This window comes from Cynoglossus semilaevis, chromosome 13, assembly GCF_000523025.1.
Source record: "Cynoglossus semilaevis isolate Cse_v1.0 chromosome 13, Cse_v1.0, whole genome shotgun sequence".
NCBI lineage: Eukaryota > Metazoa > Chordata > Actinopteri > Pleuronectiformes > Cynoglossidae > Cynoglossus > Cynoglossus semilaevis.
The window spans coordinates 8,296,403-8,313,554 of NC_024319.1; the positions used below are offsets into that span (position 1 = coordinate 8,296,403).

Below are 17,152 nucleotides of genomic sequence, written 5' to 3' on the forward strand. Positions count from 1 at the left end.
CAGGGATCATTCCTGCCCTTCTGTCCCAGTCTGGTCCGACTTCTCCGGCTGCTGCAGGACTTCCTGTTTGCTGAGGGTACAGACAACCACTCACTGTGGAGTGAAAAGGTAAACGGCCTGAATCTCTAGTATCTTTTAAAGAAAACTAAAATTCTAAAAATCTGTTTGAAAAAAAAGTCAAGTGCAAAAAGTCCATGAAAATAACATGAAAAAAAGGATAATATTTTTGTCACTGTTGGTATTGTTTGCTGTGAGTATTTTCATGCAGCCCTTTACTCAGTAAAATTCCTTTAAGATTATTGAATGGTCTATGCTGTGGCCTTTTGTGACTGTATTCCCATATAAACCTCCAGCTGTCACTGACTTACAGTATGACAGTATGCAGCTGCACGAGGTCAGTTTCATTGTTAAATGTCAGTGTGAAGTTTGTGGAGATGAATCACGTTGGTGTGTGGAAGAGAATCTGAGTCAACGCTGTATTTATGAACTGAAGGGTTTTATGTTGTCATACCGTACACACGCTGAAACGTGTGGGAAACTGGTCGTGCTTTGGTGTTGAGCTCTTTGTGGTTGTCGTTGTGTTGCAGATTTTTGAGGGGGTGGTGAACCTGCTGGACAGGTTACAGGCCTGGCACAGCACCCCTGGTAGCCCCGGCAACACCGAGCTGAAGGAGATGGCCCAGATTGGTCTGCGTATCATCACTGGATACATTCAGCAGCAGAACTCACAGGTCAGTCGGATCAACAGCTCAGAACGACAGGACAGAGATCCGTTCCTCACTTTTACAAACCCAGACTGTGTGGTTTAAGTACTGAAGGGAGATACAGAACACATTCACCTCGATAGGTTCACTCAGATTAGGACTTAAAAAGAAATACCAGGCCTTCTATGGGTGTCTCTGTCAAAGACATTGCAGTCATTCCTCTCACTGAAGTCAGGAGAGAGAAGCTCCTCTGACAACCTGCTGCTGCTGCTGCTGCTGGTGTTCATCTCCACAGTGCTACAACCTCAGACCATTTATTTTCAAATTGCAAATCATTACTGGGAAATTTACTCCTCACATCCCAACCAGCATAAATGTTTAGCATGCAATACTTCATATTTTCCAGGTATGTAATATCTTTTATGTGTTTCTGGAGAATATTTTGGATTATATTTTCCTTATATTATATATAATATTATTATAATTTTTTTGCAATAATAATAATAATCTGCATAAGGCAACATTTATCAACTCCCAGGATTATTTTGTTTGTTTTGTAAAAATGTAACTATGAACACAGTGAATACATAATGTAAAAGTTATTTGTTCTCGTATGAACATTTATTTATTAGTACAATCATTGGTGTCTTCCTGTCATCGTTCAGGTGTGTGTGATGGCGTACTTGAAGCTCCACAGTCTCCTCCAGACCGTGCTGTGTCTAAGCTGGGAGGAGGTGTGCTTCTTACTGGGGCGGGTGGGCGCCCCCCTGTGGCCAGGAGATAGTGCCTACAGTGGACACCCAGAGAGTTTCTCACAGCTGGTGCCCATCGTACGAACTCTTCTGGATCAGCACGCGGACCCCATCGTCCTCCAGACCCACCTACCAAACCTGCCCATCACCAACGGCAGCCCCACCTTTGCTCAGGACCTGAAGGTTTACTGCCACACGGTGGAGTGGCAGGGCTTTTACCAGCATCAGGTCGGAAAGTTTGCTGACATTATTTCTGAAATGATCCTCCATCTGTTTTTGCAGGGAGTCGAGTCTGTTTTTGTAGAAATGATCAACCGTCCACTGACAAACATTGCTGTCTCTGCTCTTCATCACCGCAGACTATACTTAGACTTTTTCCTGCTCCGACTCCCTGTGGGCGTCTGATTGAAGTAGCACAAAGTTTAAAAATACTATCACAAGTTTGTAGGAAGGAGAAGAAACTCCCAAATGTTTTCCTAACTGGCCTTGAATGTAACGTTCAGCTTCAGTTTATGTCCAAACCCGAAGCTCAGATATTTCATGAGGTGATCCCAAACAGACGCACTCACCGCTGGCTCGGAGCAGATTTATCTTTCCACTGTGCGACGGCGCACACGCATAAATCTGTTTGGTTTAGATTAATTCTGTACACACGTACAGAGTATGGCAGAACTTTGGCCGCCCTCACTCTTCCTAAACACAGGCTGATTTCTCACATGTATGTAGAAATGTATATGGGTTCAGAGTTTATGCCGTTTATCCTGAGCTGGAAGGGTTTTAGTACTTTTACGTCCAAGTTTTCAGGCTTATGTTGTACTTTAAATATGAGAGTAAATTAAACAAACAGCCGTGAAATCAAATATTTATTTTTGGACTTTTGAGCAAGTACCCTGTTAGTGGTGTGGGGATGCCATAATGTTATATCTTCAAGCTGTTTTTTTTAAATTTTATCTTACTAGGGAGTAAATGTATAAACAAAAAATTATGTTTATATATTCTTTTGCCAATCTCAATCATTTCTTGAATATCTTTTGTTTGCTCAATCTTTGTTGGGTCAAAGTTAGTCATTCATATGGCTATATATATGTTTATATATACATATACAAATATATATGTATAAATATACAAATATCTGTATATGTATGAAACATGTATATATGTATGTATATATGTTTATATAAATATGTGTAAATATGTGTGTTTCTTGTTCAACAGCCTGCTGGTTTAAAACACAGGTTTTATATATTTGTAAAATCTTCTTCATTGTCACATTAAGGGACTTTTGTACGGGCTCATGTTTTCACTCTCTGTTTGTGATCCTCCTGCTCCAGGTTTTACCGACCATGGAGCAATATGAGCTGGACACATTTGGGAGAAGCCACGACATCATGTCCAATTTCTGGAACTCCTGCTTCGATGATCTGATGAGCACGGCCTATAGACGAGACAAAGACAGATCTGACAGCAAATCAAAGTTTCAGGTCACGAGATGTTTGAAGCTTGAGTTATGTAAACACGAGGTTTTGGCATGTCTTCTTATTGATCTGACTATTCTGTTCAAAATTCATATATTACAGGAGGTCATCGTGGACCCGTACATGAAGCGAGTTAAGAGTGAGAACGCCAGACACCTGAGTTGGCAGAAGCAGAGTTCTGGCCAGCAGGGGGTGGTGTGGCAACACTGGAAATCCTTCCGCAGGCTTCTCACCAGTGAAAGAGGAGCATGGGCCAACAGGTGTTACCACATTTGATAGTATTTATTTTTTCTTTGATTGTTTTAGCTTATAATTATACCTTACCTTTCGTGCTGTCAACCACATTTATTTATATTGTTTTATGGCAATATTCCATTTCAGGTTTCAGCCTGAGGTGAAATGGAAACTGTCCAACGCTGAGACTTATTCAAAGATGCGTTTAAAGCTGGTGCCCAACCACAACTACGATTCTCACAGTGAAGCCAGCGCCCTGAGGGACAACATGGGTTTGTCTCATATTACACACTTGTTCACTTTTCTTTGACGTCATTAAAACATAATGTTGCTGAGATGACAGCTGGTGTCGTTCTAATGGCTTTTCAGGAGCCGAAAGCCCTCGTAGCTCTGAGCCTCTGCCGCTGGCTGTGGCAAAAGAAGCCAAAGTGAGCGACATGGAGGACGACCAGTTGGGAGAAGAAGACCTGGTCAATTTGGATAATAAGTCAGTGTGCTTTAAACAACTTGACACACAACAGACATGAAAATATTTGACAAGGCCTTGAATTTATTGTCTCTTTGAGTGTGAAAATCATGGCGTCTGCAAACACAGGAGTCAGAATTTAAAGGTTTTCCTTATCTTGTTCCGTCAGGGGGGAGGGAGAAGAAGAAAGCCAGAAAGAAAAACTGGTTCTCTCCGAGGACTGTGAACTCATCACCATCGTGGCTGTTGTGCCGGGTCGTCTGGAGGTTACCACACACCATCTCTACTTCTACGATGGCAGCAGTGAGAAAGAAGAGACGGAGGAGGGTGAGAATTCAAAGCATAAGTGTGAGAGCCTTTTAGAACTCCCCTTCAAAGCTTTCGCTGAAAATAAATATGATCCCTGCTTTCAGGAATCGGGTTTGATTTTAAAAGGCCTCTGTCCCAGCTCAGAGAAGTTCATTTGAGACGCTACAACCTGCGACGCTCTGCACTGGAGCTGTTCTTCATAGATCAGTCTCACTACTTTATCAACTTCAGAAAGAAGGTAGAGCTCAGTTCAGATTTCACTAATTCAGTTGATGTGACTGTTCGACCAAAACCCTGCGTTTGTTCTTTCAGGTTCGTAATAAGGTGTACTCAAGGATCCTGGGGCTGCGGCCGCCAAACCTTTTCTACTTTGGCTCCCGGTCCCCTCAAGAGCTACTGAAGGCGTCAGGACTCACACAGGTGTGCAGTCATTTATATAAATATTACTTTTCATAGATGTGGTGCTTTACCTCACCAACCACGTGCGTTTTTGTCGGACAGAAATGGGTTTGCAGGGAAATCTCCAACTTTGAGTATTTGATGCAGCTGAACACCATCGCTGGACGCACATACAACGACCTCTCGCAGTATCCTGTGGTAAATACTCACTCTCTGTTAAGCAGGTACTTCCAACTATGTTTAAATTCATGGCTGGGTTTGCATCAGTGAGTTTTTCTGTCTTCAGTTTCCCTGGATCTTGTGCGACTACACCTCAGATGTTCTGGACCTGGATGATCCAAATATTTTCAGGGACTTGTCTAAACCAATCGGTGTGGTCAACCCAAGACTGGCTCAGAATGTCAAAGAAAAGTGAGTCCTCATTCAGAATATATAATATATTACATTTGAATGTCTTTTTTTTCTTGAGCCATATGCAGTTTTACAGTCCAAACGAGTACAAGTTTTTTTTACCTAAAAATGGGAAAGAAATGTTACTGTTGTATCTAAATTCTCTTTAGATACAAGAACAGCATAATCTTAATATGGAATACAAGCATATGTTAATATAAACCTGATGTTAAGGCAACAAATTCCCTAGTGTAAGATCAATAAAGTTATCAATATATATATTATTATTATCCTCAGACTCCAGTAGTTATCATAGAAATAGATGTTGTTGAAGACTTTCATGAATCACTGTGAAATGAATCATGTTCCATATAATGAAAAAAAATTCTGATTCTTTCATCAGGTATGAGAACTTTGAGGACCCGACAGGCACCATTGACAAATTCCACTACGGCACACACTACTCAAATGCAGCAGGAGTCATGCACTACATGATCCGCATGGAGCCGTTCACCACGCTGCACATCCAGCTGCAGAGTGGCAAGTACGAGGACCCACTCCAGTTTGACGCTCATTAGCATTTCCTCCGTTTTCTCCACCCTCGGACCGCTTTATCTCGTCTCTGTTTTGCAGGTTCGACTGTGCAGACAGACAGTTCCACTCAGTGGCAGCCGCCTGGCAAGCTCGCATGGAGAGTCCTGCTGACGTCAAGGAGCTCATACCAGAGTTCTTCTACTTCCCAGAGTTTCTGCAGAACCTGAACGGTAAAGACGACACCTGGACTCAAATGTTGTTGCTTTGACGTTGAAGATGTATTCACTCCGGTGTTGTTGACTTATCCATAATGCTTATTGACTGCTACAGGGTTCGACCTGGGGCATTTGCAGATATCTCAGGATCCGGTGGCGGAGGTTCTACTGCCTCGCTGGGCCACGTCCAGAGAGGACTTCATCAGGAAACACAGGAAAGCTCTGGTGAGTCAACATCGACAGGCAAACTTTAAAAACATACACTGACCAAGAGCTCTGTCATCATCGTCTGTGTTCGACCCTAGGAGAGTGATCATGTGTCCAGTCGCCTCCATGAATGGATCGACCTGATCTTCGGTTACAAGCAGAGAGGAGAAGAAGCAGTGAACGCACTTAATGTTTTTTACTACTGCACCTATGAAGGTAATATATATGTCCTTGACATTACATTTAAATTTAAAATAAGAAAATGCATAACTTTTAACATTTGTAAACACAGTGCATGTAGGCACCCTTCCTCCCCACCAGGTGGTGCTTAGTTAAAAAAAAAACTTTGCCTATTACTTTCTTCCCAAATATTTTTTTACAACTGTGTTTTGTGGCATTAAAATTATTTATTTACATACAGTAATAGTGCACCTCTAGTGGCAATTTTAAAAAGAACAAGTCCCTTTGTTTTGTCTGCAGGTGCTGTGGATCTGGATGCCATTGCCAATGAAACTGAGCGAAAGGCCCTGGAAGGCATCATCAGTAACTTTGGACAGACACCATGTCAGCTCCTCAAGGTAGCGTCAGTTACACCAGCCATTTGACCAGTATCAATACCATACAGGGCCATAAGGGGAGCTGGAGTTTTTATTATTGTAAATACATAAAAATATTAGTTGTTGTACTCCACTTTTAGTTCTTCATTTTTATAACTTATATTTAGCTAAATGTGAATGAGAGTGTCTTGCAGAATTGAGAATAAAAAACATGCTAAATATCATCAGTTAGATCTAGAGCTTGGATCAGTTTACATCCATCAGGGTTCAATATGACCTTCCTCTCTGTGCCCAGGAGGCTCATCCTCCTCGGATGACGGCAGAGAATGCAGAGCGGCGACTGGTTCGTCTGGACACGATGCCCCTAAATATCTTTGAGGATCTCAAGAAACTCCGTCCTTTTGTGGAGGTGGGGTCAAAAGTCTTTATTTAAACACTGGACTTCCTGTAAAACACACATATTGTCACTGAACGAAATAAAAAAAAATCTGTTGTGGGATAAATAATATAAATATTGAAATTTAAATTCATTTTTATTGCTGCACCGTCCCTGCAGTAGCCTGTGCCCCTCACTTTGAGGACCATCTGTGTAGTGTAATTATTTTCTGAGACTTAAAGTTGTGTTTTGTGGACTCAGGTGCTGTGTGATGGCCTTGCCCTGGTGCAGGCAGTGGTGCCGAAGAACCAGAACCGATCCTTCATCATTCAGGGCTCAGACATTTTGGTACAGACACTTCCTGTTGGGCGGAGAGAGAATAGAGAGAGATTTATTTGTGAGGGTTAATTCTTTTTTTTTTTTTTGCCTGCTGTTCCTTGGTCTGTCTCCAGGTGACTGTGAGCTCAAATGGCTTAATAGGAACTCACAGCTGGCTGCCGTACGACAAGAACATCGCCAATTACTTCACCTTCACAAAGGATCCAACCATGACTAATCCCAAGTCAGTGTCCTCTCATTTGATATAACATTTGATATTTATATATTTAAAGACTTTGATTTAATATAAGTGTAAGAGAAAATCTAACTGTTGGTAGTAAACGTACTTTTCCAATACATCTGTTTTACACTCCATCCTCAGTGGAGAATAAACTCTTCCTGACAGTTGAGTAGAAATATTACCATCGCTCTGATCATCCTCCTATGTCTGTTAAGCTTCAGAGTTTGTTTGACTAATTAAAATGTGCTTTAATGGTCTTATTTTATTCTGATCCTGACGGGGATCACATAAACAGACAATAAACCAGGGCAGAAAAAGCCATGTGAACATCAGGGGTTTTTTTTGGTGAAGTTGTAATTTCCCTGAAGTCCTGACAGTTTAATGTGCTGATTATAAATCTCTGCTACATCTAGGCCACGACTCCATCTCACCACTAACTCACTTTGATCTTCTCTATCCCTGCCCTTCGGTGCAGGATGCAGCGTTTCCTGAGTGGACCATTCTCCACCGGGGTGGAGATCAGCGCCCAGGTGCTGGTGGTGTCCAACGACGGACGTCTGCTCTTCAGTGGAGGACACTGGGATTGCAGTCTCCGTGTCACGCAACTGGGCAAGGGCAAGCTGGTGGGCAGGATCTGCCGGCACATTGGTGAGCAGATATTATTGTAAGTTTAATTTAAAACAAGACAAAGGTGGGATTTTTATTTATTTATTTGTGCTTTTGTGTGTGTGTTTTACAAAGATGTTGTCACATGTTTGGCCCTGGATCTCTGTGGAATCTACCTCATCTCTGGTTCAAGAGACACATCCTGTATAGTGTGGCAGGTTCTACAGCAGGTGACGCTCTTTTTTCATAGTCTTCTATAACTTCTTCACTGGTACATGTGTTCATGATGTCATCACCGTGGTCTCTCTCACTCGTTGTGCCTCAGGGGGGCTTCTCCAGCGGACTGTCTCCTCGACCGGTGCAGGTTCTCTGTGGACATGACCAGGAGGTCACCTGTGTGGCCATCAGCACTGAACTGGATATGGCTGTGTCAGGGTCAAAGGTCAAGAATCTTTTGGGTTTTTTCCCCTCTGGTTCTGCTGCCTAAACTGATCTTGATTATGTTTGTGCTAATTAATTTGTCTATTTTGTTTTTTGTCTGTCTTTTTTTCCTAGCTTTGGGCCAATTTTGACTCAACTTTCAGTTACCTTAATAGCTAACTTTAACCTTGGTTTACTAAGATGTCTTAGATGTTACGTGCTAATTTTAACATTGTTCATTATCTTTCAGCTATCTTCTTAGCAATTTTTTTTTTTTACTCAACTAAATCTTAGCGGTTACAGGGCTAAATTAGCATTTTTCTGAGCAGCCTGCTCTTCCATTAGCACATTGTTTGTGTTAAAATTGTACTTGTAGCCTTCCATTGCAAATTTCCCACTTTCTAAAATGTTGGGATTACCTTTTACTATGTTATTAGAGTTTAGATAAAGGGGAAAAGACGTCATCACATTTGAACCCACATTAAAAAACTGTTTTGACAGCCTGCCCCTCTGTCTCCTGCCCACAGGATGGGACCGTAATCGTGCACACAATCAGGAGAGGTGAGTTCCTGCGGACGCTGCGACCTCCCGGAAATGGCTATGTTCCTGCTCCGATCTCGGCGCTGCAGGTTGGCATGGAGGGTCACATTGTGGTACAGACCTCCCTGGAGGAGCACTCTCACAGAAAGGTACAGGAAAACGTGAATTTAAACTCATTTATTCAAAAAATGTGTCTTCTTACTTTTGCTTTTAATGCTTTTCCATTTTATTTTATTTTTTTAATATTTTAGGGTAAGTACTCCATTCATGTTTACTCAGTGAATGGATGTCTACTGAGCTCATTCAGCACCGAGGAGCAGGTGACTGCTCTCCATCTGGTCTCTGAGTACGTCATCCTGGGCACCATGCAAGGCAGCCTCCACATACGAGATTTATACAGGTGATGACATCACAGCCATTTGTAATGATAGTGGTTTTGATTATTTGTTTAGTCTCCATTACCTGAACTGTAACACCTCCTCCGTTGACAGCCTGGACGCTCAGGTCTCTCCACTGGCACTGAAGGTTCCTGTGAGGAGTGTGTCTGTGACCAAAGAGTGCAGCCACATCCTGGTGGGACTAGAAGACGGGAAGCTCATTGTGGTGGGAGCAGGGAAGCCAGAGGAGGTGAGACGTGTTTGTATGTATGTATGTGTGTGTGTGTGTGTGTGGAGGTGGGGTAATCATATGCTAAGTAGGTGCAAAAACCCAGCCTTTTCACATGATAATTGAGCGTCTTTGGTGTGACATCTCTGTTTTTGCCCTGAAGTGAAGATTAACATGCCCCTCCCCCGACCCCTGCTCCTCGTCTCAGGTTCGCTCAGGACAATTCCCTCGTCGCCTGTGGGGCTCCACTCGCCGCATCTGTCAGGTGTCGTCAGGTGAAACCGAGTACCATCCCACGGACAATGCTGGGAAATAGTTAAAGCAGCGGTGGAGGAATTCCGAGGACTTCACCCGGTTGAGTTTAAGACCTTGTCTCCACAGTCACCGGTCTCCCCGAGAGAGCAACCACACACACTAAGCACTTTTTTATTCTTAAGTGATTTGACATTTTAGTGCCTTTTTCTTCCAATGTTTACTGTTTTGTTTTGTTTTTTTAATTAATTTTTAATCAGCATCATTCCAAAGAGTGGCCTTGTTTTATGGATTACAAACGACCATGTTGATGGTTTGAGAACAACAGTGAAAGGAATGATTCACTCTGCTCGGCACTCAGATATGGAGGCTGAGTGATGCTGTGAAGTCCATGTGTTCTTCGGTCTTGGCTCAGCCTCCATCAGAGAAACAGCTGTGATGTTCGTGCTGTTCCCAAATCCATTGTTTTTGGAACTTCTAAAACTGAAAACTTGAATCTACTGCAGACTTGACATTTCTGCGTTGCAATACTTGTCTGTACCACAAGAGGCTTTTGCCTTTAAAAGCGACACAGACTGAACTGATCACCAGTGAGTCCACCTTGTGGAACCTTAACACCACAAGTGCTCTGTGTCTTTTACATTCCCTCCTCCGATGGAAATGTGCAACTGTTACAATTAAAGCAATGCATTTAAAATATTGCTCGTGTAAAATATATGTATTCTTAATAATTATGGAGAGTAAAAAGGTTGAACTGTTATATTTTCATATCTCTGGTCATTGAAAAGTGCCTTCTGAGCTTCCGTCTCCAACCAGGTGTAAACACTGAGCTCCAACCACTGGTGATGATTTGTTTCCTCTGAATTAAACACACCTCTCTGGTCTGCTGTGACTCAGTGGGGGGTGAGGGTGAGGGTGTGAGAGGCTGGCAGCTGTTGTTGATGAAGTCAGTAAACTGTACACTGAATGTACACGCATGTTGCTGCAAACGTCTGAAGACACGATGACTCCGACACACGTAAGAGTCCGTGAGTGTGAGTGAGCTTCGGAGGAATTCACGTCCTGCTCGGCTTCTCTACTGTGGTTGGAACAAAGTGGTTGCCGTGCTGCGTCATGACAGGAGAGAGTGGGTTAACTGTTTAGAGAAAATGCAATACTCTTAACAGCGTGCACACAAAACAAATTACCTTAAGTTCTGTTGAAAGCAAAGCTTATTATAAACAAAAAATAAACAATTTATGTCGTGTTGCTCTAAAACCATCTGCTTTTCTCATGGGAGTGAAAATCAGAAAATCCACTTTTCTATTCTTCATGCTGAAAAAATAATGAACTCTATAACCTTGCACTGTTTTTCTGAAATCATCATAGTCGTACTATAATCTTAAACTATGCAGTTACTAACACCCGGAGCCTTAGATTGAATTCACCAGGTGTGGAATTTGGGATTTTACAGCCGCAGCCTTCTCTCATCACCAGCTGGATTATTTCACATTATTTGTCATTTATTCTGTAAAAACCCGAGGAGGAGAGCGGTCCCGTCGTGTGCACTCGTCTCACTCTCACTCTGACGGCTGTTGTTTGTTTTTTGTATTGTTCTGGAGAGAAGCTGAAAATACACCTTGTGTTTAAAAAAAGTGAAACGGCCTCCTGGGTTCACTGCAGAGGGAGCTGTGGTTGTGGTTGTCTGCTTGTTCTCTGTGTCTCGGTTGTTTTTTGTTTTGTTTTGTTTTTTTCATGCTCAAACATGTACAGACACAGTGACTGCACACTCCAAATTGAAGACAATGATTTCTTTACTTCTTACCAAGTTTTCCAAGTGCTTTTTTCCCCACAATAAATGGTTCTCAACACAGTTGCTTCATTGACGAAGCTTTTATTTAGACATAAAAACGGACCAAAAAAAAACCTAAAAACTAACTGACTTTATGGAGTTCCACCACAGTTGTGCTTTAAACATTTATTTTAAGTTTCTATTTTCATAAATACTCAACATATGTCAACGTGCTTTCAAGTTCAAGTCTTCCCTCGACACAAACTTAAGAGCGAAGGTTTAGAAAGAAAGACAAGGACGTACAAAGTCATCGACGTGTTTCAGGTCGTAGTGTTGGAAGTACGAGTTCACAGATGTCCATGAGGTTATTGATGTTCTCAAAGATAGGAACCAAACGGAACCACAGACTGTGAACAAATGAAGGGAATAGTCAAAGATATGACTGAGGTTCTGAGGAATTACTGACTAGTTATAATGACTATCGAGTGACAATAGTCAGTCTGGATTTAAATTTAAATAAGAGAAGATTAAAAAACAGTACTCCTACAGTACTGTAATGTACTGCAGTCGACAATAGTCAGTCTGGATTTCAATTTAAATAAGAGAAGATTAAAAAACCCTCCTACAGTACTGTAATGTACTGCAGTATGTGGCTACGAACCAAAAAACACAAACAAAAAAAAAAAAAAAAAAACACATATGCTGAACAGACTGAAAAAGCCAGACACCAAGTCTGGGGCCCACCTTAAAAAAAATCAACACATACTTGAAAATATTTATTGGATGAGACAAAATCAAATTTTTCTCATCCAATAGAAATTCGACTTAATTTCTCTATTGTATTTTATTTCTTTTTAATTTCTCCAATTCTTCTGCCCCGTCTTTGTCATCTTCTCCTTCTTTTTGCTTTTCTTTACAAATGTTGTGTTGGCGTTGCCTCAGAGATGTCTGTTTATCATTGAAAATCAGACACCTGTTGGAATTTAGAGGTTTTTAACTCTTGGAAATGAACACAAATGCCTGTAAGAAAAAAGTATACTGTATATACATTAGACAAAGAGACAGTGTCATGATAGTGTATAAAAGTGTGTTTTGTGGCCAAATCAATCCATTTCCTCCGATTGTCCCCCCCAGTCCTGTCTTCAACTGTCCTCAGTACAGTGACCAGTTCTGAGCTGTGACTCCTGTGTTTGAACTCCAGCAGGAAGGAGAGTGATCCAGTGGCACAGTGACGATCCTCCAGCTCCTCCACTGTAGTCCCAGCCTCACAGCTGCCTGTGATGTTAACAGTACTGCAGTTGAAAAGGTCACACCAGGCAATGATACATTTATTTGAAGGGACTTTGATCTCCTGGTGGGCCGAACATCCTGTGGGCCTGCCCGTAAACACCTCTGGGGGGGACAATTCAGAGGGGTGGGGCAGGGGTGAGGAGGGTGATAAATCCGACCTGCAGACCCCCGGTCAAACAGAAACCACAGAAGATGCAGTAAATGAGGGAAGTGGGGGTGAGGAGGGACGCAGTGGCTCTGATGTTGCCCCCATGACAATGGTGGGAGGGTTTGACACCTCACTCCTGGTTACTGGCAGGATCTGTCTCTGACCCTCCCCGAGACCCACACTCCTCCACCCCCAGGACTGAGGGCAGGCTGAGGGAAAGGATCCTGTGAAAGGCTACAATTCTGGTGTTGTTCAAGTTCTTCCTGCCGAGAACCGCAACAACCCTCAAACTGGCCTGGGTCAACAACCTCAGCCCTCCTTCTCCTCCCCCTCCTCCCTCCCCCTCCTCTGCTCCATTCCAACAGTTTCTCCTCGACTGCAGAGAGATTGTCTTTCACCTGTCACTTCCTACCCATGAGGAGAGCACAAAGGAACTTGACCTTTCAGATAACAAGTCCGGACCTGACAACAACATCATGTACATGTTGTGTTTGTAAAGTAGAATATGAAGACACTTGTTAAGGTGGTTAAGTCCTGTTGATGCAGATTAAATGTTCTTAGGTGTAATTGTACTACAATAAAAATGTAACACGGTCAAAAAGTTTGTGACAAATTCATTAATTCAGCCCAACAGTCTAGTGCTGGGAAACTAGACAAAAAAAACAAACACTGAATGTCTGAGTCAGACTAAGGATAGAACTGAGCGCCCGCTGGTCTGTGGGCCTGTACACCACTAACTGTTTTAATATATTTCAGTCTAATAATTTTAGATCAGACCTTTGATAAGATCAGCCTGAACTAATTTGTGGGGGGTGATCATCAAAACTCTATATTAATAAAACAAATGTTTTTTTTGTTGTTTTTTTTTTTACTTTTTTAATGTATAAAACTAATCCACACAAAACATTTTTTATTAAACTGGCCAGATGTAGCAGAGACAAAATGACAAAATGAAGCAGCTTTATTCATTACTATTTGTTATACACTATAAAAGGAATTTTACTATTCACACACACGTGTGGATTTACTGCACCCGGGTGGTTTGGGTGTTTGCTTAAAACCACCACTGTGTCGATCATCATTGGGACTGGCAGCCGTCCAATCACAAGCCGGCTCCTGTGACCACTGGCCTGCGGGCTGCTCTCATGAATTTCACGAGGCAAGTGTTAAAATGTAAAATACTGATGTTTAGCCAATAACTGTCTGATACTCTCTTCTTAACCAAATTTTTTTAATGAATTTTATGGACTTTTATTGATACACACTGAGGAAATCTGCTGCCACAGGCCTTCCCTTGGAGATACATTTGAATTTGTTTAAATTGGTCATATTTGTAATGAAACACAACTGATATTTACATTTAAAAGACAAAAAAACAAAACAACCTGTGCTTCAGTTACGCAATGATGCTGTGTTTATGACACACACACTCAACTGAAATGCAGAACGTGTTTGTATCTGTGTGTGTGAGAGAGTGAAGTACTTTATACCTGGGAGCTTCAGACAGAGCAGGAGTAAAACCTGCGTCTCCTCTCGTACCTCCTCAGGCTTTGAAGTGTAAGTAGCATTGTGTCTGAGAGATCTCTCCATTTGTTTTCTTCTGAAGTCCCCCTGCCCCCCCTCCCCCTTCTCCCCTGCTGTGCATTCACTAGAATTTACAAGGTGTGTAATTTAGCCTGCGTTGGTTTTCTAATCTTTTGAATTGTTAAGATCAAAAGTGTTTCTTTGGAAGAGGATCTTGTTTGAATCACATGCTCCTTTTTTTCTTTCTTACTGATAACAACTGATCACAGCCAGCTATGTATCAGGGCCATAAAGTGGTGTCGTTTGACAGACGTAACGATGGGTAAATCCAGAATCCATGAAGATGCTGGGGTGGAAGAGTACTAGAAGTGAGTGCCAATAATACTGCAGTAAAAAGGAAATTATTATTATTATTATATGTAATCTGAAGAAACATGAAGCACTATACAGTATTGTTTCATTTCAGAATAAAATCTAATGTTAATTGGTAAAATATGGAGTTTAATTTAGCATCTGCTAATCTGCTATAAATGTAAATGTTTTTTTCTAAATTTGAGCCTTTTTACAAAAAATGAACACGTTGACTCCTCATGACCTTCACCTCCTGGTCCCAGGATTGATTTCCTTAGGGCAGTGTTTTGTTTTAGTGTTAAACTACTGGTTGGTACTACATATATTTATTAGGTGTATTTCTGACAGAGAGACATGTGAGGGTATAGATTTATTATTATTATTGCATTTTTTCTGTCCTCTTACCTTTTTTGTGTGGCTTTAGTTCAGTTATCGATGAGAGTATTCCTTTATTATGTATAATATACTTACTTTTGACAAATACCTTGTGCCGTTTTTGTCTTCAGATATTACTTAAAAAAATACCAAAACTTAAAATATCTGGATTTAGGGCAATGCTGTGTCTTTGTAACGTAAAAACTGCTGTTTTGTCTCATATTCATACTATATACAATAAACGATATTTCTCTTCCGGTTCCCTTTTCTTCCCCTTTATTCATGCTATACTTCTTCTTCTTCTTATAAATTAATTAAATTATTTTACTGTCTCTGTCCGTCTTTTTTACAGATGCGGTAATATAAGTCAACTGCCTGTAAACCACACACATTCTCGTGTCAGACTTGATTACAGTTAATAATCTGTCTTCCATTACATTACTGTTTCCGAAAGTTCGTATTAGGGATGCAGCCAATCACAGCGACCCGTCGTGAAAGCTGAGAAGCTGGGAGGAGAAAAAGCCCAGGAGAGCCCGCTGTAGCTTTTCCTCCTGTCCTCATCTGATGCGAAACTGCGGGAGAGGAGAGCAGAGGAGCGGAGGAGGCGGTCAGTCCGTGCATCCTGCGAGCTCAAACAGAGGAAACCTTGTGCTGACTTTCACAGAATCAGCGGGGAATAGAGGGAAATAGTGCGCTGCCACCTGAGGAGTCCTGGGATTATACCGCCTGGCTTTTTAACGCTGCGTAAAAAAGAAATGACCCAACTGTGCCGTCGACTCAAGTGACGGCTTTTCAGCGACGAGCTTCGGACACACTTTCGCTGCAACTTTCTTTTTATTTTAAAGAAAAATCTGGTGCCGCTGCGACACGACAGAGGAGGTTCATTTGAATACTGTGACACGGACAGACCTGTTCACTCAGAGTCGCGGAGGGATTTGCAAACATGGGGCTGTTCGTTGTCACCGCGCTGCTGCTGCTAAAAGTAAGTTTAAAAGATAATTACGCTTCAATTTAAACAATGCCACGCCGTAAACCAACAACTTTTTACGTCAGTGTTGTCATGAGAATGGTTTATATTACTAACATTGTATGGAGTTATTTCTGTTTTGTTTGTTTGTTGTTGTTTTTTTTTTTAGCTTTTTTACATAAACTGTATCTGTGACTATCCAAACAGAGTGAAATCACTGTCAATACCTGGCCCGTGGCCTAAACAACTACCGCTGCTGCAACATGCTCACCAACATCCTGTAAATGTGTGGAAAACTCTTTCTGTTGTGTGTCTAAACAGCTCAAAGTGGGAAGTCATTGTTCATTTTTCCACTCACATGACTTCTTTTTCATTCCTTAACCGTCTGCAGTCAGAATGAGCCAAACAACTGGGAACATCACAGGAGAAGGAAAGAACAGGAGATGTTTCTCTCACTCTCTCTCTCTCTTTTTTTTGATTCTTGTAGTTTGTGTAGAACTTATACCTCAGCGGTGTGTGATAGCATATCATTTAAGGATATAGATCAGTTAGAAAAGAAAGACGCTCTGCCTTCACACTTACAGACAATAATTTGACGCTTATCTCCTTGAAAAATCCCAGTGGGCCCATCATTCCTGTCTGGACACGCTCATCAGCCTCAAAGCACTTTTTACATCAAAGAAGTCTGCATAGATAAGGGCTCTGCTCTTTAAAGAGATACTCATCTCTGTCATGGATCCCGTTGCTCATTTCAATGGGAATAAAACCTGTTTTATTTACAAAATCCAAGAGACGTCGCTGGTCATTTCATAATCTGATCATTTGTGCGTCACCAAACAGCTCCTTCGTTACACACGGGATAATTGAACGCAGACATAGACAGTGTCGTACGGTGCACGGCTAATCACGTAGCACAGCAGAAACATGTCTCTAAGGCCTGTACTTTACTGTACGTGTTCTCACATTAGTCGCTCATGGGAGTTCCTGGTGAAAAGGCCTGCGCCGCTGCTGAGGTTTGAACATCCGGAGAAAAGCAATTATCATCATTTTCTCTCCAAGTTTGTGGCAGTATTTTGTTACCGCAGTCATTTTGATTTCCACGCAGCAGTTAAGCAGCTTTCTTTG

General features: G+C 41.8%; 2 protein-coding genes across 2 annotated transcripts in view; both read left to right on the forward strand.

The window, feature by feature from the left end:
* nbeal2 (neurobeachin-like 2) overlaps positions 1 to 12,079 on the forward strand; it is a 36,111-nt gene extending 24,032 nt beyond the window's left edge. Inside the window, 28 exon segments of the mRNA XM_025061518.1 lie at positions 4 to 108; positions 588 to 731; positions 1,370 to 1,684; positions 2,788 to 2,937; positions 3,034 to 3,191; positions 3,313 to 3,437; positions 3,535 to 3,652; positions 3,801 to 3,958; positions 4,045 to 4,178; positions 4,253 to 4,360; positions 4,442 to 4,537; positions 4,626 to 4,750; positions 5,133 to 5,273; positions 5,363 to 5,493; positions 5,594 to 5,703; positions 5,784 to 5,901; positions 6,166 to 6,263; positions 6,538 to 6,651; positions 6,880 to 6,966; positions 7,071 to 7,180; positions 7,653 to 7,825; positions 7,919 to 8,013; positions 8,109 to 8,225; positions 8,731 to 8,892; positions 8,995 to 9,143; positions 9,235 to 9,370; positions 9,558 to 11,857; positions 11,940 to 12,079. Of these exon segments, the coding sequence (XP_024917286.1) occupies positions 4 to 108; positions 588 to 731; positions 1,370 to 1,684; positions 2,788 to 2,937; positions 3,034 to 3,191; positions 3,313 to 3,437; positions 3,535 to 3,652; positions 3,801 to 3,958; positions 4,045 to 4,178; positions 4,253 to 4,360; positions 4,442 to 4,537; positions 4,626 to 4,750; positions 5,133 to 5,273; positions 5,363 to 5,493; positions 5,594 to 5,703; positions 5,784 to 5,901; positions 6,166 to 6,263; positions 6,538 to 6,651; positions 6,880 to 6,966; positions 7,071 to 7,180; positions 7,653 to 7,825; positions 7,919 to 8,013; positions 8,109 to 8,225; positions 8,731 to 8,892; positions 8,995 to 9,143; positions 9,235 to 9,370; positions 9,558 to 9,665 (3,585 nt within the window). The 3' untranslated portion in view covers positions 9,666 to 11,857; positions 11,940 to 12,079.
* A 3,460-nt stretch (positions 12,080 to 15,539) lies between these two features.
* Positions 15,540 to 17,152, forward strand: part of nradd (neurotrophin receptor associated death domain) — a 13,351-nt gene continuing 11,738 nt past the window's right edge. Inside the window, exon 1 of the mRNA XM_008323332.3 lies at positions 15,540 to 16,042. Within this exon, the coding sequence (XP_008321554.1) occupies positions 16,004 to 16,042 (39 nt within the window). The 5' untranslated portion in view covers positions 15,540 to 16,003. The remainder of the gene's footprint in view (positions 16,043 to 17,152) is intronic.